At 38.4% G+C, this 25,497-nt stretch overlaps 2 protein-coding genes and 1 long non-coding RNA gene across 4 annotated transcripts in view; all 3 read right to left on the bottom strand.

Annotated features, from left to right (window-relative positions):
* LOC144634271 (uncharacterized) overlaps window positions 1-25,497 on the bottom strand; it is a 56,849-nt gene that overhangs the window by 15,703 nt on the left and 15,649 nt on the right. Inside the window, 7 exon segments of the mRNA XM_078493182.1 lie at window positions 7-79; window positions 1,533-1,698; window positions 2,382-2,436; window positions 2,716-2,781; window positions 3,820-3,867; window positions 4,222-4,309; window positions 25,114-25,201. Coding sequence (XP_078349308.1) covers window positions 7-79; window positions 1,533-1,698; window positions 2,382-2,436; window positions 2,716-2,781; window positions 3,820-3,867; window positions 4,222-4,309; window positions 25,114-25,201 — 584 coding nt within the window.
* On the bottom strand, window positions 7,702-11,947 carry LOC144634291 (uncharacterized). 2 transcript variants are annotated; one of them, XR_013567177.1, is made up of 3 exons: window positions 11,382-11,947; window positions 10,922-11,047; window positions 7,702-8,576 (listed from the first exon to the last, which is right to left on the bottom strand). It is a non-coding gene; the product is annotated as an uncharacterized LOC144634291 (long non-coding RNA). The 2 variants fall into 2 exon arrangements; XR_013567178.1 differs by having other exon boundaries at window positions 11,388-11,941.
* LOC144634275 (interferon regulatory factor 2-binding protein-like A) lies at window positions 14,608-18,224 on the bottom strand. Its single transcript, XM_078493186.1, has one exon. It carries the CDS (start codon window positions 17,544-17,546, stop codon window positions 15,741-15,743), a length of 1,806 nt encoding a protein of 601 aa, XP_078349312.1. The 5' UTR covers window positions 17,547-18,224; the 3' UTR covers window positions 14,608-15,740.

Here is a 25,497-nt window from a genome sequence, read left to right as displayed (position 1 = left end):
ATGTACCTGCACTGCAGAAGTTATCTCTCCTATCTTTTTGTCCACTTCCCTCCTTATTCTCAACATATCGTCAAACTCACTACAAAAGTTTACAAAACACCCTGTAAGAAACATACGCTAAAAGCTGTACTTATGTTTAACAACTGAAAAATAAAACACAAGGTGCAGCCGAGTGCTTCTTGTACCTCTCAAGTGTTCTTAAAAGTTCCCAAGTGCTCACATATCTCAACATACTCGTATATGTAACATATATATTTGCGGATTGTTTTTGGTGAGTAGGCCTGTTATCCTTAAGGCACTGACTAATTTTGTATTATGCCAACGAAGTTTTAAAGGAGTCATTCACTAAAAAACACTTCTCAAGTGTCCGTTGACGGTTCCAAAGTGTCCTTTGTCCATTTTTAGAAGGTGCCCATTTTATAGGGATTTAAGTTACAGTAAAATGGCTGTAAAACGGCAGGGACCATCACCAGCTGTCCGTCTCATGGAGGTGTCCATCCTATAGAGGTGTCCATTAGAGAGAGTTGACTGTACTAGTTCATAATATTGTTTTTGCACAACTTGTTTGATCAAGGATTTGTTGTCATCAAAATGTTGGCATTAGGTTTTGTGTGATAAAAAAATATTTTATACCTGCCAACTTTTTTGGGGTCAAAGGCATGAGATTTCTGATGGCTATACGACAATGTCCGAAGTTTTCCGAAGACGTCCAAAGTATTCCAAAGATTTTCCGAACATATCCTGATCCCAGTGCGTGGACGTGTTTGCTAAACACGTCTTTGTTCCCAATGCTTTTCTTGTCAAAACTCTTAGATTATTTTCAAGAAAAAGTATCGTCATTTACTCATTTTACATGGAGTTTTTCGTTTCTTGCATTGGTTTTAATTTACATTATTTTGGAAAGTGTGTTGATTATGGTTACTGTGATAAACTTAATGCAAGGCTGATGGAACAGCTAAAAAGGCTAAATAACTGTCCGATTAGCCTTGCATTTAGTTTATCTTTTTACTTTATATTGCTGATCCTGATTTATGCCAAGATCCGGCTTCAACTTCGCTGTTTTTCATACAAGTGGTCCTTTCATTATTTCGGTCTCTTATGGTTGTAACTCACATTTTTCAACCAGGCGTAACAAATAAGTTCGAAAGCGCGAGTTGGCATGAGATTGAAGTTTGCAACTCGCAGGCATGAGAGTTGGCAGGTATAATATTTATCAAGTAATTTATCTTTTTTTTTCATTAACAGGTATTGAGGTAATTAGACTAAAACTTGAGAAAAAGCTTAAACAACAAGTTAATTAAGAACAAACATTAAAAATAAACATGCAAACAAAAAAAACAAAAAATAAGCACACATAGTGTTTTATTATTCTTGGCAAGAAAACTTAATTGAATCTCACAGTTTCTCTCTTAACCAGCAAATTGTAAGGACAAACTTGCAGAGGAACACCACTCCTGGGAGTAGTAATGCTACTAGTAATAAACTGACATGTCAAGCATTTGATAAAGGTCAAAATTGTTGTTTTAAGTTACCTATTAGTTGTTGGAATGTTGTCCACCAGGTTATACAAATCTTGTTCTTCTCTTTGTCTTATCACAGCCTCTAAGTTGCTATCCAGATTTTGACGCCGACGCTGAACATCTTGGAGGATGCGCTCTGCATCAGCATGGTGATGTGTTGAGTTTGTTGGCAAAAAACCTAACAAAGAATCAGAAATTATTATTAATAATAATTAATTTGACAGAAATTATCATAAGGCATATCATATTGGGAATGGCTGGTCACTAAAAGTTAAACTTATTAAGTCATAACTATTTAGTAAAGTCAAGTCATAACTAATACTCTTTATAAATTCTGACGCTGACTTATTTGAGCGTAAACAACGCTCATAATGTGCTCAAGACGTTTCGACCGAGAATCTCCGGTCTTCTTCGGTTGTTATCATGGCATAAAACGGCTTTTTAACGGTTTCACATTGTACGCGCGCGCGAGTGACTAATACAAATACACGCGAACGCTGCGCGAGACTTTGAACATTATGTAAGTGACTTATATACATCAGGGATGTCTATGTGTTCATTTCCCGCATTCTGGTCCCTCTGCGAATGCCACGCTTCTAGGAAAAGCCTCTTGTGGTAATCGCCTGACTTGTCCACCACCGCTGCATGATTGAAATCCATATCATGGCCAAACGTGTTCGCGTGTTGCGCGATCTCAGAGTTTTTGTCGCAAACACGGACTGCTCTTTGATGTTCTTTAATTCAAGTAGCTAACGCTCTGTCCGTTTGTCCATAATAAAGTCATAACTATTTAGTAAACAAATTTACAACTATGCCACATCTAAACAAATATATAACGAGTAAAGAATCTATAAACAAAACCTGATGGTCTTGACATTGTTGGATTTCTTGATGGCTGTGATACACGTGTAGTTTCCTATGATACAAAAAGGTTTGAAAGGTAAGTGAATTGGTCGTTTAGTAATAATATATGGACATTTGTTTTCAAGACCTCCATGTGCGAGCTACAAGTCATGTAAAGTGCCATGATCCTGGTGTTAAAATAATTCTTTTAGATAAAGTTAACATATTTGACCCACAAATTTCAAATGCCCCATGGAGATAATAAAAAAACAAATGCATACATAGCAATATAGTCAAGGGAGAATACTTAAATAATTTTTTTTGATTGCAATGAGTGACTAAACACCCTCACCAGGTATTCATCTAGAGGAGATGGCCCAGTTGGTCTAACTGGTAATGTGTGAGAAGGAACATCATCCTATAAAATGAAAAATATAAAGCAGCAGTCAACTCACAGACAGATAAGTTATCAATCCCCATGACCCTTAGTAGTAGTTCAGTCATTTCTCTGTCCTTAAAATCAATAAAAAAGGCTAAATATCACAAAAAGTTTTGCCCGACAAAACTATTTACACCAAACACAGTGTTTAATAAGTTAATCACTTAATGGCACATCAGTGTCCATGACTTTGAGCTGATATAAACTTTGCCAAATTTTGTTGGTTTGATTGAACTAGTTATGATGTCGGTGATTGTGAAGAACAGCTCCTCCCGCTAACCGACGGTCGGTTGACTGTCGGCCGATGTCTATTAAAGATGTCAATCATGACATTTTGATTGCTTTCTTTTAGCCTTCATCAGATGACAAAATCAACTGGTTATCATACAGGAGATCAGACAAGCAACCAGTCACCATGTAGTAATGACTAACCAGCTGACCCCATTACCTGATGAACACTAGCAGCAAGCAGTTGAAACAATCTACATCCTGAGTTTTGGTGGGTAACAGTTACTGCATCATGGGATGAATGCAACAACTATAAGACCAATACAAACTCCATTGTAAACAAACAAGTAAATTTTCTAATCTCTCTAGCTGTCTATGGTTAGCTTTAGCTACTACTATTCTGGTAAGCCTTGTGGTCTCTCTTTAGGCTTTCTCGCCACTTACTAACATACTTACTTTGATAAATAAATAACAACCACTTTTTACATAACCTGGTATATACCGATACTTGTCAAGAAACAACAAGGACCAATAGTTTTATCCACTGGATTTAAATGAAAATGGCATTTTTTTACTGCAAATTTGTTCAAGATCTGATATAGACATGGCACAGTAAAAGAGAAGCCTGTAGTCCATAGGCATATTTAAAGGAGACAAAAGACTCCACTAATCTAAGATTATTACTGCAAAGAAATTATCAAAAAGGCGGGGGCAGCTTAGCGAGAGCTATTTCCAGTATATAGATACTAGCTGCAGTACATGTGATCCAAAACAGTTAACGGTACTCACCTTTGCAAGTTGATGTTGAACTAATTCTTGTTTAAGCCTCTCTGTCTCCTGTGTAATATAAGGTTAAAAATTAGTATTATATAAGCTGAGTGGATAAATTTTAATTTTTTTAGGTTGTTACGAACTGTAAAGTTGTAAATCTTTAAAACTTTGCTGAATAATTTGAATAAAAAAAGCCCCTAAGCACGCATATTTGTATCAAGGTTAACATATCAAAGCAGTGACTCAGCAGTTGCATGACAATAATAATGAAATGTATGTTACACAATACACACTGTAAACAACCTGTGATTAGGCACTCTTTTTTCTCATGGCAGGGTTCCTTTTTTCCCACTCTACTGCTGCCACAAAAAAAGAACACCTGTTCACAAGTTACACAGAGAATAAAGACTATTTACTTACAGTAAGAATATCCCTTAACTCAGTCTTGATTTTTCCAACATCATTTGATAGTGCTAAAGTTTCTGACCTCAGTGGAAGTACAGGAATACTACAAATAAAAAGAAATAATATTATCAACTGCAGTATTGATCCCATGGTGAGTAAGATGACACCACCATGCAATGTGGTGTGCATTGTAAACCTGACCACTAAACATTACAACTAAAATTTTCTGCTTCATAATCACCGGACTGCAGCTACCTATCTATGATCCCTATGATCCAATACTGGGCTAGTAAGCAAGGACAATTAAAATGAAATGCACACAACATTGTATGGTCAGATAACACCACCATGCAATGTGGTGTGCATTGTTAACCTAATCTTTTAGTGGCAGATCTAGGGGAGGGGCCTTGGCCCCCACCTTGATCTTGGCCAAATAAAGGCCCGTAGGACCAAGAAAAATATTTTATAGAGCGGGCCCCCTCTTATTCCAGGGTTTGGATGATCGGGCCCCCCACTAATCTGACATTCTGGATCCGCCACTGTCATGAATCATTACAACTAAAATTTCCTGCTTCATTATTGCTGGACAGCAGCTACCTATCAAAAGTATCACAGGCATTGGTAGCGTGATGTACGACACTGCCAAGTTCCTTGCTAAGATTATGAAACCTCTTGTTGGCCTCAACGGTCATCACATCGTCAACAGTGAAGACTTTGTCAACAAGATTGCAGAGCTTGAGGTACCTCCTGGACAGAAACTCGTTTCATACAATGTTTCTGCACTGTTTACCAGCATCCCGATTAATGAAGCCATCTCAGTTACCAAAACGAAACTGGAAGGTGACAGTAGCCTGCCGGATAGATGCCCTCTGGATATCACACAATTATCCACATTACTTGAGATGTGCCTTTCAAGTACCTACTTCACATACCAGCATGAATTCTACAAACAGAAACAAGGAGCTGCGATGGGGTCCCCAATTTCTCCCATAGTGGCTAATCTCTACATGGAACAGTTTGAGAGTAGAGCACTGGACACCGCCCCGACCCCGCCAACTATGTGGTACCGATGTGTTGACGACACGATGGCCAAGATTCACGAACATGCTGTCGATTCTTTCTCTGATCACTTGAACTCGATTGATCAGCACATCCAGTTCACTTCGGAACAAGAAAAGGAGGGTAAAATCCCGTTCCTTGACACCTGTGTACACGTAAACCAAGATGGTTCTACCAAGATCTCCGTGTACCGTAAACCTACGCACACGGATCAGTACCTGAACTTCCACTCAAATCATCATCTTCAACACAAAAGAGCTGTAGTTAACACCCTGATGCTGCGAACCCAGACCTTGGTTACCGAGGACGAGGACAAAACAAGAGAAGCCCAACACGTGAAACAAGCTTTGAAAGTAAACAACTACCCAGATTGGATGCTAACAATACCGCATTCCAAGTCTGGAACGAAAGAGCCCGAAAACGAGAAGAAAATCTGCGCTTCAGCACCATACATCAAAGGAATTTCTGAACGCCTTCAAAGAGCGTTTAAGTCACACGAGGTCACACTTATTCATAAACCCGTAAATTCCCTGAGGTCGCAATTGGTACATGTCAAGGACAAAACGTCCAATCTAAAGAAATGCGGAACTGTGTACCAGGTTCAATGTGAACAGTGCAACAAGGAGTACGTTGGCGAAACGTCCCGTTTACTGGAAACCAGAATGAAAGAACATCAGTCGAGGAACTCGTCAGCCATTCATGAACATTGTCGACTGGAGGGCCACTCGGTAGACACAAGCAAGACAAAAGTGTTAGCCACCGAAATCAACACCTTTAAACGCCGGGTAAAAGAGGCCATTGAGATAAAACTCAGAAAACCTTTGTTAAATAGAGACAATGGTTTTGAATTAGCTCCAATTTATGACAGAATTTTAACTCCCCCGAGGCAGTGAAATGTCTTCTTAACATTCATCTTAAAAAAACACCACCTCAGTGACTGATGAAGTCTGGATGATATCAGACGAAATATTTCACGCTTTTTTAAATTTTATTAGCGCTCCGAGTTTGAAAACATTTTAAATCCTTTTAACTATGTATCCGGAGCAGGAAACCAATATTTTCAATTGAATAATATATAGATTTAGGCAAGCCTAAAAGCGGAGCTCCCCAGTTAATTATTTTGCACTTTATTGAAACCTGAATTCAAGCCATTGTACAATTTTAAGGCTAAGAATATAATATTCGTTTTATTTTTTTTTTATAAATTTTAATATTGTTACTTACTTTTTTTTACCGTGTCCCGGGGGGGGGGGGGGGGGGAAGAGGTACTCCCTAAAATTTACTCAAGGGGTGTGCCACTGAGTCGCTGAGACTCTGGACCTGTTCCAGAGAAAAACGGCTCAATTTGCGACCCTGTTCCAGACAAACAGTGCAAAATAGGTACCCTGTTCCAGACAATATCCACAATGAAAAATATATGAAGATAGATATAAAAACACTAGCGTACATCACAAAGCGCTCACTTGACTTTGTCTGTGGCTTGGAGAAAAACCAATGAGAGGAGCGGATTTTCATAGCTAAACTTGATAGTGTTCCACAGTCAAAAGAGTGATTTGTATACCCTGTTTCAGAGTCAGAGAGGCAAAAGGCATACCCTGTTGAGCAGCACATACCCGTATAGCCCTTATATGGGAGTACCGTATACAGCAACACCAAATAAGCCGAGAACAAACAAAATCAATCAAAACGTTTTAATTCCACCGACAGCATTATGATCCAGAAGTCTGGATGGGAAATTATGCTGCAAAACGGGTAATTATGTAACCTTCGTAGATAAGGAGGGGGTAGTAGGGCTGCATGTTGGGGTATATAGGCATATCACGTGGTAAATTAGCAAAGCACTTAACATTTAGAGTATATAGGAAATAATATACATCTACATTAAGAATATGGTTAATTTTCTTTTTTTCATTCATTCATTTGTTTTTATTTTCACTATTTGCCTATATTTTAATTTTGAAGGGAAATGGCAGAGGTCATACATGTAGCAAAGGGTTTACAGCATATTGCCATAAGCTAATGCCAAGCAAACCGGAGTGAAAGCTAACCACAAGCAAACTAGAGTGAAAGCTAATCCCAAGCACACCGGATGAATAAAGCTAACTGCGAGCAAACAGGGGTGAACCTAACTACAAGCAAACCGGAGTGAAACTAACTGGAAGCAAAGAAGGGACATTCTGTAACCCCATCCCACCCCCTCCCCCCCCAAAAAAAGGATGATAGCACCTTTTTTACTTTTACATGTCTTTTTGAGTCCCCTTCCTCTTAAGGGGTTTCACTTCACTTACAGAAATAAAAAAACAAAAATTCTGGGAAGATAGAATATTGTTTGTGTGTCTCAAACTCAGTTTTGTTCTTTGATTACGCAGAAAAAATAGAATCATGTTTGCTTGTGTATAAAACTATGCAAGAAAAAAAGCATCAATACTTTGACTGCTCTTTTAAAAATTTGTATGCTTTATTGTACACATTTTTGTGGAGTCATGTTGCCCATTCGTCATGAAGTTCACAAAGTAAGCAAATGAGTCACAATTTGGTTGCTTCATGGTACCTAATGGATACTGCAAATTTAATCTGGCTTTAGAATATTTCACTAATTTTAACATTATAGCTGTTCTTATAAATTGTACGCAGCATACAACACATAAGAATGAAATTGGTATTGCATATTGCTTGCAATCACGATTTTAACGTCTATACTTAAGAATTACAGTACCACCAGTTTCAGCATTACCAATCCAAATTCAAATTATTACATTGCTTTTTAACTCCACTACCTCCCCCAAGGTCAACCAAAGATCTTATGATATACAGTAATTAGACAACTACATGTAAGTCCTGTGTAGTCGAGGGCTCAAAATATTTGGACACTTACAGGTCATGTTAACCGGCCAAAGAGATTTTAGCTTGGTCACATGTGGTTTCTTACCAGCCAAAACATTGAAAATAGCAATTTTAAACTCCCATTCATTTCTGCTGTTACTGTTTTGGCTGCATAAATTATTCTTAAAAAGATCACTTCATAATGCCCTTGTTACATCTAAAAAGATGTGAAAGAGACAGGTCAATCAAGAAGTTGTTTTCTGAAGTACACTGTAAATACGTTAACATTTAAAATATAAACTTTGCTCATTTGCAGCTTTTCTTGATTTCAATTTACATGTAATTTACTAGTCTCTTGAAAATGGCATCATGAAGACACCCAAACATCAAGCTGGATAATCTTAATCCTTCCTGTTTTCTTTTGATGTCCTTGTCCACATTCTGTTTTTGTGTCTGTGGCTCTGCAAATTCTGAAATTCATGTTAACCCTGAAAAAAGTCAAATGCCACAGATTAAATTAAAATTGATTAATTGGTATGAAAATCAATAATTTATAAAACAAAACACTTAACGCAAGCTTGTATAAAGTGAAGCAAAACTACTGGATGCGAAAGGATACCTTATATATTTAACAGAGATGTATCAGCACAGACTATTTTTTTTTACTGATAACTGCGAAGTCAACTACAGAAAAAAAACCCGGTAACTCGAACTCGGATAACTCGAACAACCTTGCTAACTCAAACTCACTTCCATTTCCCTTGGATTTGACCCCCACTTTTCAGTCATTTTTACTCGGTTAAATTCGAACTCGGATAACTCGAAAACCCCGCTAACTCGAACTAAATTTTGTTTCCCTTGAACAAAATTTGGGTCAAACTTTTTACCCTGATAACTCGAATTCCAGAACTTGCAACTCGCAACGGTTGCCCATTGATTATAGCAATGAACAGATCATGTATTTGACAGTCATTTTCCACTCTTAACAAAAGAATGTGTGGTCGCTTTAGAGTTTCTGGCAAGATAAGTTCAATTTGCACAGTACTGTATACTGAAGTGCTTAAAAATCAGTAAACTATCAATTATTAACTTGGCAAATAAAATATTCAATCAACCCCGCTAACTCGAAAAACCCCGCTAACTCGAACTCATTTTCGTTTCCCTTCAGAGTTCGAGTTAGCAGGGTTCTACTGTAAATATTTCAGGACCTGAACAATCGATGAAAATCGATGATCGGAAAATCAATCGATCAATCGATGACAATCGATTAATTACTGTTGATTGGCATCGATTGGCATCGGCCAATCGATGATCAATCGATAATCACACTTTGGTGGTCGCGAACTTCATCGATTGCCATCGATTGGCATTAAACACACAATCAATCCGAAGCATGAAGTAAATACTTACATATGTTGTTTTGTAAAAAAAAATAATAAAGCTCCTTTCCATTGAGATGAAGTTTACATCATAAGCTTTAATGTTTCTGTTTTTCATTCGAGTTTCCTACTGTTTGCTAGCACTAGAATTCCAAAGACACTTCGTTATTCGTGACCGAGTCAAAAATGGCGGATGTGACAGGCGAAACTCATCCCCAGACTCCCACTGTTGTCTCGTTTTCGTTCCGACGTACGGACGACGTATTTTTGAGTTCTCTCTGCTACTGTTTGATTTGAAATATTTCGGACGAGCGAGAAAATGTTTATGGACTACAAGACAGAGTTTTAGAAAAATTACATTGTACTTAGACAGCGAGGAATTCTGTAAGTTGCGATTTCTATTTACTTTTCCAGGAGTTGGTTCGAAAGCAAACCAGACCGAAAAGCGTACGCTTCGTTGATGGAGGCGAATAAGACTTAAGCTCAAAACGTTTGTTTTAAATAATTATTGCCTTATTACTGTTAAGTTAGTAAGTTTCTCGTTGTATTGACATTTTTTGGAAAGGTTATAATCATTGTTGTTGCTAATAAAATATAACATACAAGAGAGACCGTGTGTTTTAAAGTAAACATATTTATCAAATACTAGTCAAATAAAAAACGATGGCAGTTAAATGATCGATTGAATTGGTAATCGATGATATTGATAATCGATGAAAATCGATGTTAGTTAATTGATCGATTGTCATCGATTATCGATGAAATTGATAATCGATGACAATTGATAATCACAAAAACTTTAGCGATCGATTGTTCATCGATTATCAATATCAATCGATTAATTGATATCGATTGTCATCGATTGTTATCGATTGCCATCGATTATCGATTCCATCGATTGTTCAGGTCCTGATATTTTAATAAACTCAAAGCATCACTGCAAACCCTTACACCCCCTCTTTAAAAGGTTTGACCTTTAAATACTCCCCCTCCCCTCTACCCCTATATATACATGTACATGCATAGGAAAAACATTGCCACATCTTAAAAGCTTTTCTCTTAACAGTAATACTAAGATTTTTAAAGATACACATTTAATTAATAATAAGTTTGCATGCACAGCTGCATACAGTGTCTAAAATGGCATGAATTTACTCACAAAGATTCCAGTTTTCCAGTAGTCATTAACCTTTGTTGTGTGCATTTTCCAAATTCCACAACAAGATTGTGATTTTTTTATGACAAATATAACATTTACTGTTGACATTCTGAATGAAACCAGCAAAACAGACCTCAAAATCTCAAAATTGTTGACATTGTTATGTAATCCACATGAACGCTCAATAGTGAACAGAACTACATGACAAGTGGATTATTTAATATATTTGGGAACGAAAGAGCTAAGTAATGAAGCTGAAGTTTATTTACTCTGACTAAATGAACAGTAATTTTACCTCCATCATGAATATCAATAAACTGCATACACTGAATCGATCTATTTCACTCGGAGTTAACGAAATTCCAGGTGCTTCGTGCAAACTGACATCACTTTCATTCTCATCTCAGCTGCTCTTCCAGCACTGTAAAACAAAATAATCATATCACAAGCATTTAAAAATCGTAAGCTTAATTTTCTTCGAGATGTGTTGAAGTGATATTCTTTGTGAATTCGTTCCTCGAAGGCCCAACAATTATTTGTTTACATAATCAAATCCTCCTATTTGATCAGTAAAACCTGGTAAAACTGAATTTTAACGAATAGTATTTTTCAACATTGTTCATGTCACAAGCAAATGCTTAGTGGCGAAAGCAAGTAAAATGTGCCGTCAATATAAGCTTACTTTGCGTATAAAGTAAGCTTAAGACAAAACGTAGAGATATTAAATGACGGAAACACTGCAGTTTTGTACTCACCTTCACCAGTTGGCCGCAGTAGGTACACTCGTCTGCTCGTTTTATCTCCGTTCCCTTGTTCTCCGCTATTTCTTTGCCTGTTTCCTCGGCACCTCTCTTGCTATTTTAGTCGCTTTTCTTCGCTACTTTGCTACCAGGTTCGACAGGCGCTTTGCTATACTTTTTCGCCTGCTTTCTGTCCGGGTTTTCTGGATCTCTCGCGATCTCTTTCCCGTCGCAAATCGCTTAAACCCTGTTTCCTCGAAGTTAAGTTTACCCTGCTCTCGTTTGTAGTCATCGGCATAACAAGGAGCCAAAATAAATGTGTTTGTCTCAAGTTCTAACTTTCAGACTAGCTGTTTAGACCTCACACTGCAAAATTATTTCGCGCCAGTACTGCGCGAGTTGTCAAGACCTTTCAAGATCCCGGATGTGCGCAACACCGTACGTACGCCGCCGTACGCGCCCGCGAGGCATGCCGCTAGCCATGATGACCATGAAAACTCGGATGCAGAGGTTTCCTATTTTATTTCATGTGTTTTTTTTTTTTTCATGTGTTTTTTTTTATGGGTATGGTGCTCCGCTCTGCGGCCCTTACGGGCCGCTAAGGAGCTCCGCTATTAAGACAGTAAAAAAGTACAATTAGAAGAAACTTACAACAGCGCGATATTTTTTTTTTTGCAATCAAAATAGAGGTAAAACTACATAACATGTAGTCGAAAACATGTTATTCAAGTTTTACTATAACAGTCAACCCTCTATAAGTAGCCACCATTGGGGAAAATATGGCAAGTGGCCACTAAATAGGGGTTGGCTGCTTAGCAACACAGGCAGCCCAAGCTTAACGATCAGGTCAGTTTTGTCGACTTGACACCATTTTGTGTGTGGTTTGATGGGCCGCACAAGAAAAGCAAAAGTCGCACTTTGGAGAACTCAAAGACAAAGCGACAACGATCAGGAGAAATTACCGGAAATTACGGTGCTGGAAATTCTTTAGCGATTTGGTCAATTTTACGGAAGATATTTCACTTTGAGTGAGATGCTGTCGAAAATAGTTTCCAGCCTTGGGAATATTTAATAAAATACACATGTTCAAAATTTCGCAAAGCAATAACTCATCCAATTCACTTCAAATTGGCTTGAGGAGCTGGCAAACAAGAAAGAACACGACACAGCAACAGTGTAAGTCATTTATATTTATAAAACATTCGAATTTATACATCTTAAAACAAAATTGCTCCATTCCCATACAAATCCTTATAATTTGAGTCTTAGAGTACTATGGCTCTTATCATTAGCTTGGGCAGCCTGTGCTTAGCAATGGTTGGTTATCCTCAGCGGTTTTTAAAGTTTTAAGTTTTTTTTGTCAAAATCAACCTTGAAGGTTGGGGGTGTGGCTTATACACAAGTCTTAACGGTAACTTAAGGCATGGTAGAAACTTCACTTCATTGCCACAAATTAAAACAGGATGTTATCTTAGTGACAAGGAAATAAAGTTGAGACAGTAAAACATTTGTGATTGTTTGTCACCTATTTCAGACCCTATCTGTCATCAGCTTTTTATAAAAACAAGACGCTAGCAGAGCATTCATTCCGGCCCTGGAGGTGACATAGGGGTGGAGGATTAGGGAGGGGATTGGGTACATATCGGAACTCCCGGGTATAAGAGGCTAAAATAAAACATAAAATACAATAAAGAATAAAGAAAAGCTGCCAAGACAAAACTAGGAATGTAGACATGGTTTTACAGTGTGAAGACTTAAATGCAAACAAATAAACAAAATGACCAGTAAACTTAGACAATACGGTGGAACCCCGATATATAACAATGTACCAAGGGACTGGCAAAACAATATAGTTATATCGGGGAATCATTAAACGTCTTAAACCGGGATCTCGTTCCACTGTAGTAAGGACTTGCTCATGAAGACCTTGTCAAAATATGAAACCATCTCAATGTGGTACTTCTTGGTGCAGAAAAGCATTTTTCGGGAGTTATTTATGAATCACGGAAGCGTTGTGTGACCACTAAATAGCTGCGAAGGAGACTAGAATATTGTTTACACAACTCTGAAAACTACATAGTTCCTTCCAAAAACTGAATTGGTAATACTTTCTACGCTCTTTATTTACTTAACTAGTAATGAAACTACTCGTTTGCATTTTTCTGGAGTACTGGAGTAATTTTTTAAGTCTTTTATAAAACACAAAACTAAAGTCTGGTCGCCGTTGAAAGATGATCAGATAACACCGCGTCTGTCTCGAAACAAAGATCGATGTCCGTCCAAAACCTAAAATACCGAACTAAAGATGGACAAATGAAAGAAACTTGAAAGAAACGTTATTTCAGATTATTTTTCATAGAAGATGAAGCAAATGGAGAAATGGCACAAGGTTAAATATATTTTACTGAATCCTTTTCTTAGTTTCTACTACGCCAAATTGAGCATATTTCCGAACCCTGACGAGAATTGTAAAGGACTTAAAGAAAAAAGGAAAAATCCGAACGGGAGGGGGGTTAAGGATTATGGAATTCCGAGGGCATGGGGGGGGTAACGCATTTTGGAATTTCCGAAGGCAAGGGGGGGTTAAAATATTGAAGCCGTCCGTCGTGGTGTATGGATATTTTCTGGAATTGCCCATTATGACTACGCTGTATTTCTCTAAAAAGTAAATAACATGAGCTTGGTAGCAGAAGCCCAACATTGTTCTCTTTGAAACCAGCAAAGTTGGACCAAAGTTCCCAGTACCTGTTCTTCTCCTGCTACTTTGCTTTGTTTTGTGTCACGTTATGTTACGTTCTGATTTATACAGTAATCTCAGGAGCAATGTATTGTTTCGCTTTCACTCGCCTTCTCTACAACTTAATTTGGTTAAAATGTACATTGTTTGAATCAAATATAGTGAACACTGTTTTTTACATTCCTCTGGTCATTTGTTCTCAACTCTCGATAACTTAAACTCCCAGTAACAGCAGATCTAGGGAAGGGTCCCAGGGCCACCCACTTTTTCCAGGGTCTGGATGATCGGAGCCCCCACTTAGCTGAAGGTCTGGATCCGCCGGGGCACATAACTGATAGTCAAAAGTGTATATTGCTGAGTATGATATAATGTATTCATTGCTGAGTATAGTATAATGTTTTTTTTTTAAAAAAATTCAAATTAAACTGTTAGACACTGTTATATTAAACCACAATGTTATAGGTTGCTAAACCTGTCCAATTTCAATGACAATACAACTCTCAATTGACTGACACACATATCTTTAATGACCTCAAACAGCTAATCTCTACAATACCCATTTGCACACAGATATCTCTAACAACATTTGGTGGGACTTCTACACTTCTACATTACTTTTTGCAAACTTGTCTCTGGGGTTGAAAAGCACTTGATCATAAAAACTATGCATGTGTAAGAATTCAATCAGTTCAAAAGAAATGTACTTTTAGCTTGCCTTTGCTTAGAAAGATGACCAGGAATTTACAGGTTAGGTCATTAACTATTTTCCAAAGCTACATTAATGTAAAATTTATTCAAAATATCCATTTCCTTGAAAGAAAAACTAGTTCCTTAAGGAGTTCCTAGCTTTCAGGTATTTTTTTAAAGCAAAAACTGCTCTCCTTGTTTATGAAATACCTCATTGCAGAGGAGCTAATCAGCATGCAAGAAAATCAACAGAACCAAGTTGAGCCTTGTATTTTACAGCATTATCTATCTTACTACTACTATACTAAAAGAGCTTTTAGTACTTTTGACTTTGCCAACTAGAATAATGTGATACAAGACAAACAAGTGCAGAAGGTCACATTATTTTACATTACTGACTTCATCAAACAAAATCTTTACCAAAATTTCCTGGTGAGTAGTTCATGTCACCCTGACATTTGGTAAATGTTTACCACATAAAATACTTCTTCAAAACTCAGGCAAAAAAAACATTTAGAGACAATAGAATTCTACTCTAACTGTGTCTCTAAAATACTACAAACGAGTGAATTCACAGAAAGCTTACTTCATATAACAACCCTTCCTTTAAACTGTACAAAAGGCTTTGCAATTCTGTTGTAATGATTATCGACACTAGAACACTGCTCAAGCGCGATAAAAAAAATTCTCGCCACTCACTGATTTACTATGAAAAGTCCTCAGCATAACATGCACTAAAACAAATCTAAATGAACAAGAAAAATTTTTTAGAAGCAAATTACTTAAGACTTACACATGGAGAATACCACAAAGAAAAATGAAAAATCTATTTTTAACAATACTTGCAACACAAGTAATAACACACACATACACACCAAACCACGTTTCCTACTGGGAACTAAAAGTGGTCCCTCTGATATCTATATTTATTACACTTTCCTGTCCTTCATTTATGTCTCTTTTTCCTTTTTTACAGCAAATTCAGTTCCAAGTATGGTTGCAATCTCTCCTTGCATAAATGCCCAGGGCAAATCACTTCCTTGTAGGGGGCACCTCTCTCCACTGGGACAGAAAACTTCTGAGCCTGCTCCCTGCTTTTTAATACTTTCACGTGAACAGGGGAAACAGAACTTGTGGTGACCTACTGAAGGGCACTGTACAAAGTGAGTGTCTTCCAGCTTGTCGCGACAAAGGCTGCAGGTCAAAATATTCACAGTGGCGCTCCGTCCTTTCACTTCTCCTTCCCCTGGAGCATCAACACCTTTAGCACCACCAGAGCTTGGTAAGGGTCTGGGGGATTGATGTGGTCGTGGCGACAGTCGCTCAGCACCAGGCGAGACAGCCACAAGAGCATTTGGACCATTTCTTGAGTCTTCACGGAGCACTGAACTGGGGGGTAATTCAAATCGGTTTATCATGGTCCCCATTGGAGATTTAACTTGAGCACGGGTGTGTTCAGAGACTGACAAGCTAGAAGCACCCTTGGATACTGCTAGTGAGACCATTGGTGGAACTGACGCAGACGGTATGGAACTGACAGGTGTTCCTGGAGGGAGTGGTGTTCCTGGTACGTGAACTGCTAATTTGACACCATCAGCTGACTGGTTAGGCATCCAGACACCATGCAAGGTATCATCCCGAGTCATGCGTCCATGCATGGCACCTGCACGCTTGCCAGCTGCAACTTCAAATTCTTCCAAATCAATTGCACCTTTACGCTTTCTACCATAAGCAGGACCTGACCGGTTAAAGCTGAGGTTCACATTAGGTAAAACTGGAAATTCAGCATCTAGTTGGGGTTTGGCAAGAAATTCAGGATTTACAGCTTCTTTGAACAAACGCACCGGTTCAGGAAGAAAATCTCCCAGCAATCGCCACTCTCCTTTTGAACGATCTTTTTCGTATTCCAAATATTTAAATCCAGAGGAAAGTGGCTTTGCCATTTCCTTCAAAGACTCGGTGTACATCTGCTTAGCGACTCCTGAAGCGCTTTGAAAAACACAACCAGAACCTCGGGGGTACTCGATAAAAATTTTAAGTTCATAGTCAATCCCAGGCTTGCAGCTGACATCGAAAGCAAACACTCGGCCAACGAAAGCATAATCTTTCTTGAATCTGATATCAAACGGACAAGACCTGTTCAGTGTGGTCAGAGTTTCTCGTATAAGTTCTGGTCGGGGGCCATCAAGCACAAAATTTTGTTGAGGTCCATTTGGGGTCAAGGGTGGATGAAGTCTTTGTAACACATTTCCGTTTGCAACTGCATGCCTTGCGTCTTCGATGTTGAAACCGGACCCTCTTCTTTCCATTTCGCGAGAACCAATATTTCCTGGAGGTCGAGTTACTTTCGAGCCCGGTCCATTAACTGCCTCGGCGGCGCTGCCGTGCCCGTGTGAATTTTCCATCCCTTCCTCTCCCACTCTGTGAGGATGTTTGCCAGCACCTCTTCTTTGCTCGGCAAATTGTGGCGGGTAGTTAGTACCGTTAGCGGGTGGCGGACTAGGAGTTGAAGATACAGACGATCCCGCCGAATTGAGTCGATCTGCTTTCACTCCGCGACTCCTGTTCGCTTCATTATTTTCCCACGTTCGCCTTAAAATCCTAGAATAATGTATAACATCTTCAATTCGGTCAGGGCCTTCGTAGTTACAACAACCACGGCAAACAGGTTCCGAGAAATCATGCAAAATTGCCCAAGGAGAGTGAGGAAGATCGCATAAGAAGCAATGTTGACGATGGAAGCGAGGAGTCGACATTTTCGACGAACAGCTCGAGTTCAATTCGACTGAAATTTGCAGACGTTTTCACGAATTGTTATTCAGCAGTAACCAAAGCTATTGTCCCCCAAGCGTGAAATATGAATTCTCTAGTCCGATTTTTTCCAGTTCCTTCTTCATCACCAAAGCCACTGTACAACGAAGATGATACCGTCACCGTGTGTTGGCCTTGTCAATCGATGTGGCCGTATTACGTTATCCAAGGCACGTGTGCTCATGAAAATCGCTCGTCCTTGATTACTAGGAAATCGAGGAACCGTATCGGAAAATTACCAACAGAAAGACCCAGAACACTTATCAACGGAACGGAGAACGAGTTCAAACAATTGCCATCAAATAAATATGTGACGCGAAATTCGATCACCCTATGAGCCCTCTAAAAGTCTAAATTTAGGTTCGTTGAGAAATTATCATATCAGTGACCGAACCGCGCTCCCCCAAGTCAATACGTCAAAACAATGAATGAACTCATACACACTTCCTGTGACGTCACAACAGTCCATGAATCACCAAGTGTATAAATTGACAGGGCGGGGCGAAGGTTTGATAAATTACGAAATATACCCACACCAGAACTAATTTCTGTAGGAACTGGTTGGTACAATGAACAGAAAAAAGTTATGTAGGTCCAATGAAACAATGTTTACACTGAACAGGGAACGGCGTGGAGTATAACTATTGAAAACGCTGATGCAATTTGGATTGAAAAACGCAGCCGACAAAATGAATATTCATTTCATTGTCTGCAGCATGATGGTCACATGATCCACATACAACTTCCTTTGTGACTTGACGGCAAAAATATATAAAGCCTACACACAGGATAAGGCAATTCACCCATGAAAAGTCAAGTTTGTAGATTAACTAACTATTCCTAAAAGTGGGAACCATGCACACTGACAAACAACGCAGGAATGGAACAAGTATTATGTTTTGTATCGCGAAACAAAAGAACTGACGCACGTAAATAATGTAAAGAATGTAGTTTAATGACGTCAGCATTTCCACGGTTACCAACCCCAGGCAATGGAACGATCAAAACCGCACCGCCTTGTGTAAGTTTACATAAGCTTTCTTTCCGGAAAATAAAACATAATTATTATGCGAACTCCACGGTTCAATGCCCTGACGCCGGATACAATAAATTGCATTTGAAACAAATCCCGATTGTAATGAATAATGCCTCTGTCAAAATGGCGTCATTTGATCCCACTACAGACATTATTGATTGTCAAGGGGCAAGAATTTGAATCATCTATGGCGTGTTTACACTTTATTTTAGGAAATTTCGACATGCAAATTCGGATCAAATTCTCAAAAGGAAGCGTTTCAGCGATGAAACGACGGCACAAATGAGTTTCGTGTCAACAACGCCAACGCAGTTGTCTGTCACGGTTTATTCTTGTATAAACTCAACGTAATTACGAAAGCTTTGTCAGCCGCAGTGAATGTATTCTTCACTGTAATGCATTGCACAACAGGACATCAGCAATATTTATTGTTGATCTTTGTTTCAACTCAACCCTCAACGGAACAAGCAAATAGCAAAACCAGACATGCGCAAATCAAGCAATGCTGAAACACGCCACGTCGTCCACCGTTTGTTGAAATATTTGCATGCGTGAGAACCTAGCAGATTCCAGTTGTCTGTTTTCAGACAAAGGTCTATATAAAATGACGAGGAATTAGGAAAGAGTCTAAAGTGTAATGAACTTTTTTGACAGAGAGCAGTTTTTAAAAATTATTTCACAGGAATTAAAGGGAAAATTTTTCCCCAGGCCGTGTTTATATAACCATGCTAATGTTATGCACGGACGCACCCCAACGCGAGACGTGTATTTTGACATGGAAACGTAATATTACTAAAGTAGAATGGTGTACTATGTTTCCCACGAGAGTGGAAATTGGACTTCCGATATTAAAGGACGCTGTCACGCAAACTGGCAATCAGTGTATTAAAAAGCGGAACTCTGGAAATGCATCACTGTTCTTGTTAAATACAAAACGTCCTTGAATTGAGGGAAACCACAAACACCTGTAAATATTACCTCACCAAAAAAAGCCGCCGCCTTTATCATGGAAATAAAACAGGAATTTCTATGCTTCGAATAACACGTGTGTTGTTACGAAACTCGGCTGGAGCCGAGCCAAGCTTGGGACATCACTGCACTCGCCAAAGGGCCGGAAATAATTCTCTTGGTTACCAGGCCCTCCCCAATCGTACATCAAGCTCAAGCTTTGCACAGAGGTCGTGCCTTTAAGCTTTAAATTACAGGAATCTATAGAGCAAATGTATAATGTGGCCCATGTCCCTTAATTTATAACACTAAAAACGCAGAATTTCCTTTTTCACCAAGGGGGGCCCGGCCGACCCTGACCAAGGAGAGTATCATACAACCTGCTGTAATGCAACAAGTACTATCATAAGAAGAGAGAGGCGGGGTACGGCGAATTATTTGACAATAGCCGGTTATCAGCTTCTAATCTGCCCAAAAGGCAGGGCTGCTGGATTAGACAGGGTAAGGGGCGTGTACTCTGTCCCTTTCCATTCGTCTGCAAACACTCAGCTATCATGTATCATTAGGTTTATTCACAACAATTCAAAAAAAGAAAACTGTGTCGTGGGCAGGCGGAAGGCTCTTACTAACAGAGCTGACAAAGATGTGAAACCACTAAACGGCGACATATAAAAAAAAAAAAAAAACTTGGATGACGCTGCACGTACACAAACATGACACAGTAAAAGAAATCTGATCAGCAATTCCTACTCTACTTTGACCCTTACCTTGGGAAACAAGAAATGCGATACTCAATTCCAGACATTAAAATTTTTGTTTTTGGTTTTTTTCTTTTTTCCTATTCATCTTAAAAGAACGCGAGTGCGGTTTTATTTTACTGGGACAAGGGCTCGCAAAAGTGTCTCGCAGCTGCCCACCACAAGTGCCCGCCCATGCCTGCACAGCCTACACGGATGTTACACGGTGTCGCTTGCCAAAGCGTCAAATTTTGGCTATCCGTTTACTACATGTATATCCGCAATGCAAAAATTTCCTTGTTTTTCAATTTTTATCTACCAAATCGTCCAAAACAGCGTTACCCAAGGGAAGAGTCTCGGGGTGCCTCGGCGCTACTTGGTCATGCCACTGTACATACTCGTTTGCGGTGCTTGATCTTGAACTACTGTACAATTGACTGAGCAGTGTGAATGGTGAAGGCATGTAGATACACAAACGACAATAAGACTGTATTATGTCGATAGTCATCGAGGAACAATCCTTTGCAAGCGGAAGACGGGTAAAGGGTAATTGAAAAACGTGAGAAACAGAAAACAATGCACTCGTCTTCAGCTTTAATTTTCTAATCATTTCCTGCTTCCTGGCGTGCCAGGAAGGAGAGAGAAAGGGAACTTCCCGTACTGTTTAAGACTGGTTTCCTTTCCAGTGAACAGCTGCGGCTAGTCAGGACATTTGGATGTCGTGTTTTTGTCATTCGTCTAATAGCTTTTCGTGCATGTTAGACTGCCTTCCAACGCTGAACACAGGGAAGCAAAATCAGCGAGCGGCATGTAATTACGCAACCACTTTGAACGAAAAACTTAACACTGCTCGAAGTCTCTCTCAACAGCCGATTCAGAACTCTCAAGTGATTTAAGAATAAAAGCGCGTGTCTGCCGGACACGATAAGAACCTTATATTACTGTATTATTTCAGCTTATACAACTTCCTAAGAGGCTTATATTTACGATTATAATTAGAAAGAGAAGTATACTCGCTTATTCTTCACCTTAGATTACTGTAAAGTAAAGCGGAAAACACAGGAAAACGTGCCCAACCATACACAAGAATGCATGAAAAATAACACTAGCGGCAACTGAACGCATGGCACTCCCTTTAAGCTCGAATATGATCGTTTTTCCCGTTTAAACACGGCTGGGCTGACAAACTTCCGCACAACAAAACCATCACGTTTGGTATGTACGTGGTTTGGAGTGAAAAGAAATATAAGTTACGTTTCCGGTGCGTGACAAGTGAACATGATAAAAGTGATGCTGCTTTCAGCTTAAACGCAAGTTCGACAGGAATAATGGGAAACCCACGCATGCGAGGTTAATTTGCCTTATTACCTGAATAATTGAACATGTCTTCGGTAATAAACAACAAGGGGCGGAAAGAAACGTGATAGAGATTTGCCATTTCAGACTTTTGAAAAAGGGGAAATGATAAAAACAAATTGCGGAAAGTATTTTCGCCATTTCAGACTTTTTATACAGCGAAAATGCTAGATAAAAACAAATTGCGGATGGGAAAGAGTACTACGTGATAGATTTCGCCATTTCAGACTTTCTAAAGAGCGAAAAGAATAATAAAAACAAATTGCGGATGGGAAAGAGTACTACGTGATAAATTTTTACCATTTCACAATGATCACTTAATAATGATAAAACAAGGGGCGGATGGAAATGCAGACGCCATGTCAGACTTTTTAGGGCGATAGCTGTTCCCCGCTCCCGAGTTCCGGTTTGACAAAACGAAACACAATCGGTTTTCTGACTAGTTTCTCTTTTTTTCCTTCAAGGAAGACAACCAAACGGGTTTCGTATGATACGTATCGTTTCTAAGGAAGTCAAGTAACGAGGCATTTTGCTAAAATGTATGTAAGCGAATAGTTTGAAAATATCTACATGTCAGGCATCAAACGAAAATAAGGGTACGGTCAGGTATAACAGTGAAATTACAATCTGTGTGTCAAGCGTTATATAATACTAAATCTGACTGCCCTGATGAAATGATATGAAGCCTTCTACGTAATAAAAATTAAGCCAAAGCTAAGTATTACACTGGCCTAAAACACGACAGGAATTCAAGAACACGAAAGAAAAGTGTTCTGAAATAAATGTAACGTTTTACGTTAATATTTAACATGGCTTTGGTCTTTTTAAATACATTATGATATGGTTTGAACGAGCGCTGTACAAAACACGGATTTCTATCTTGTTTAATACTCTGATAAAATAACAATTTCGTTCCCAGGGTCTCTCTCTCTCTCACGAGGTTGATAAAATAATAGTTTTTTAGTCAATCCAGATATTCCGCGATCTTACGAACTAGACTATACTGTAACATATCTACACCTGGGCCAAAGAAATAAAAATATTAATATCTACGTCATCACACTGAAATATACCTCCCTGCCTGGCAGGCTTTATTTTTTATTTATTTTTATTTTTTTGCAATAAAAAGCTTTATTGGTGTTAGAGCTTGCAGTACAAGAAAACAATAAACTAACAGGAAGAAAAGAAATTATAAAAAAAGAAATTATAAAGGTATTTACATGCGTTACAATTAGTTTTACATACAGTGCATACATTTATCGCTAAACTAAATTATACAAGGATACAAGGAGAACGTAGAAATAGTAGTATTGGAAAAAAGATAACGTACATGTATTTATGAGGAAAAAAAACTACAAAAGATTTCCATATATTTCTTTGAATTTAGGCAGTTTGTTATTTTGGATCGCAATTTCTCTTTGTATATTAAGTTCTTTCTTTTTAAAGTGACAGAAAACTTTCGAAGCATAGTTTTTCATCGTGTAAGCATTTACAGAATATAAAGTATTTCGTGATAAGAAGCGTGTAGTTTAAAGTGTATATGACATGAAAAATATTTTCTGCTTATTTGAAAGGCCTTTCGAAATATAGAAGAATGGCGTTTTTCTTTTCGAAATATCTTTTTTCGTTTCAGAGATATTGACGTTTTTGTATTATGCAAATTAGATCGGTGATGACGTCATAAGATTTGACTCTAAAAAATGGTAAAATACTGAATAAACAATATCTCTAAAACTATTAAAGCAGTGTTCTTGGAACTTGGCACCACAAATGTGCATCACAAAAGAAACAAAATGTTACTCTTAGGGCTGTTGCCATGACAACAGTTTTGCCGCTAGTGCTGTCTCAATAAAAACTGAAATTCCCAGTTTTTGTCTTAAACCAAGAACCATCTAGCGCAGCCAAACCAATGGTGGGAATTAAGGCAATATGGGAACTATGTCTGTTCTAAGCAGGACCCTTTGTCTTACTTTAGAGGTCAGATATGGGGATATTTGTCTTTTTGACAGAGAGAGACTGGAGCTGAAAGAAATGCTATGGCAACAATACTAAGGGTGTCATTTTGTTCCTTTTGTGATGCACATTTGTGGTGCCAAGTTTCAAGAACACTGCTTCAATAGTTTTAGAGATATTGTTTATTCAGTATTTTACCATTTTTTAGAGTCAAATCTTGTGACGTCATCACTGATCTAATTTGCATAATACAAAAACGTCAATATCTCTGAAACGAAAAAAGATATTTCGAAAAGAAAAACGCCATTCTTCTGTATTTCGAAAGGCCTTTCAAATAAGCAGAAAATATTTTTCATGTCATATACACTTTAAAGAGTAGGAGTGCGTCTTTTTGTCAAGAATTCCGTATAAAATCATACTGTTTGATAATGTGATATTTTCTTTAGTTTTGCTGGACCACCAGTTTTGACGTGCAACTTATAGAGTTTGGATAGATCTTTCCACAGGACTGTCCATCTTGACTATTGACTACATTCTTACAGAGCTAATCGAAAAAAACGTGATCAGTTTTTGGTGTAAAACTGGTGCTAAAACAGGCCAATATACCCGCACTTGATCATGGTCTCCTTTCCAGGGTTTTCCATTGATTCAGATCAAAACTTTTCAGGCCAGTAGAAGAAGTGCACAGAGTAAAAGATAAAGAGAAGAGAAAAAGAAAAAAAAAAGGAAAGGAGAAAGGAAAAAAATCGGAACGGTTCAGCACAAGTCCAAATTTTGGCTTATGCGCATGCGCCAAGTAAAATGTTGTACACTTTTACATGGAAATTGCATCAAAAACTTACTGCAGTGTCAGAAAGTGCAATTCTAGAAAAGTTTAGAGAAATTTGGGACCGTAGAGCCAAGAAAATCGATTAACGGTTAAAAAAAACCCTGTTTTTTGGAGAAATTTCAGCATATTAAGGGTTAAGTTTGCTCGGATAAAACCGTACCTTAAAATTTTGCTTTCAGCGGTTGGGGGTAAAAATACGTTTTTTAACAAAGCGGAGTAGACGTTTTTGGTAGAAATTATGTTTGTTTTATGATTTCCATTTTCTGCTGTTTCTCGGGGGCAGGCTTTATTCTAAAATATGTCTACAGGTATTTATGGCGATGTACAGTGCATCAGAATCCCGATAAAAACGACTAGATCGGTTGCAAAGTTAGATTCCTTGATTCTCTATGCACATAAAGAAAAATATTATTTCTGGACACATCGACTTTTTGTCAAATAGTGTATGATTTATTCGAAAAGGCAAACCGTTTATATTTAGTACTGAGGCTGCATGTGCACCACTTTGCACTGAATTCACTGCATTTCGTAACTCGTAACATGCCAGTAGATAAGCAATAAATTTTTTCACTGGCGACAGACAACATTTTCGTTATATAAGGTCTTGCTCGTTACATATCCACCTGCACGTGACGCGTTATTTATAATATTACCTGTCAGGTGGTTTACGACTTTCCATGCCCGTCACGCCACCAATGAACGCTGAGTCTTGGGACACAAGTTCCTTCACAAGACCACGCCCTGGAAAAAATATATAAATATATAAACTATGATTATGTGTATCATAAGGAAGTGTAGGTAACGATGTTGTTTACGCCATTCTTTGGCAAATCTTGCGACCAGGACTAGAATCAAGCTATTATGGGCAATTTTGACTTCTGTTTAAAATTAACTTTAACTCAATTTGTAGAAACGGGACCTAGAAGACTGAGAATTTATCGCACGTTTTCATGGGGTAACTGCTATATCATTTTCTAGTCCTGATCGCAAGGATTGCAACAAGAAATGAGTAATTCATGGCCTGCAAATGTTAATTT

The sequence above is a fragment of the Oculina patagonica genome, chromosome 13 (genome assembly GCF_052425735.1).
Source record: "Oculina patagonica isolate OP01 chromosome 13, crgOcupat, whole genome shotgun sequence".
Classification (NCBI taxonomy): domain Eukaryota; kingdom Metazoa; phylum Cnidaria; class Anthozoa; order Scleractinia; family Oculinidae; genus Oculina; species Oculina patagonica.
This window is presented reverse-complemented; position numbering and strand designations above follow the sequence as displayed.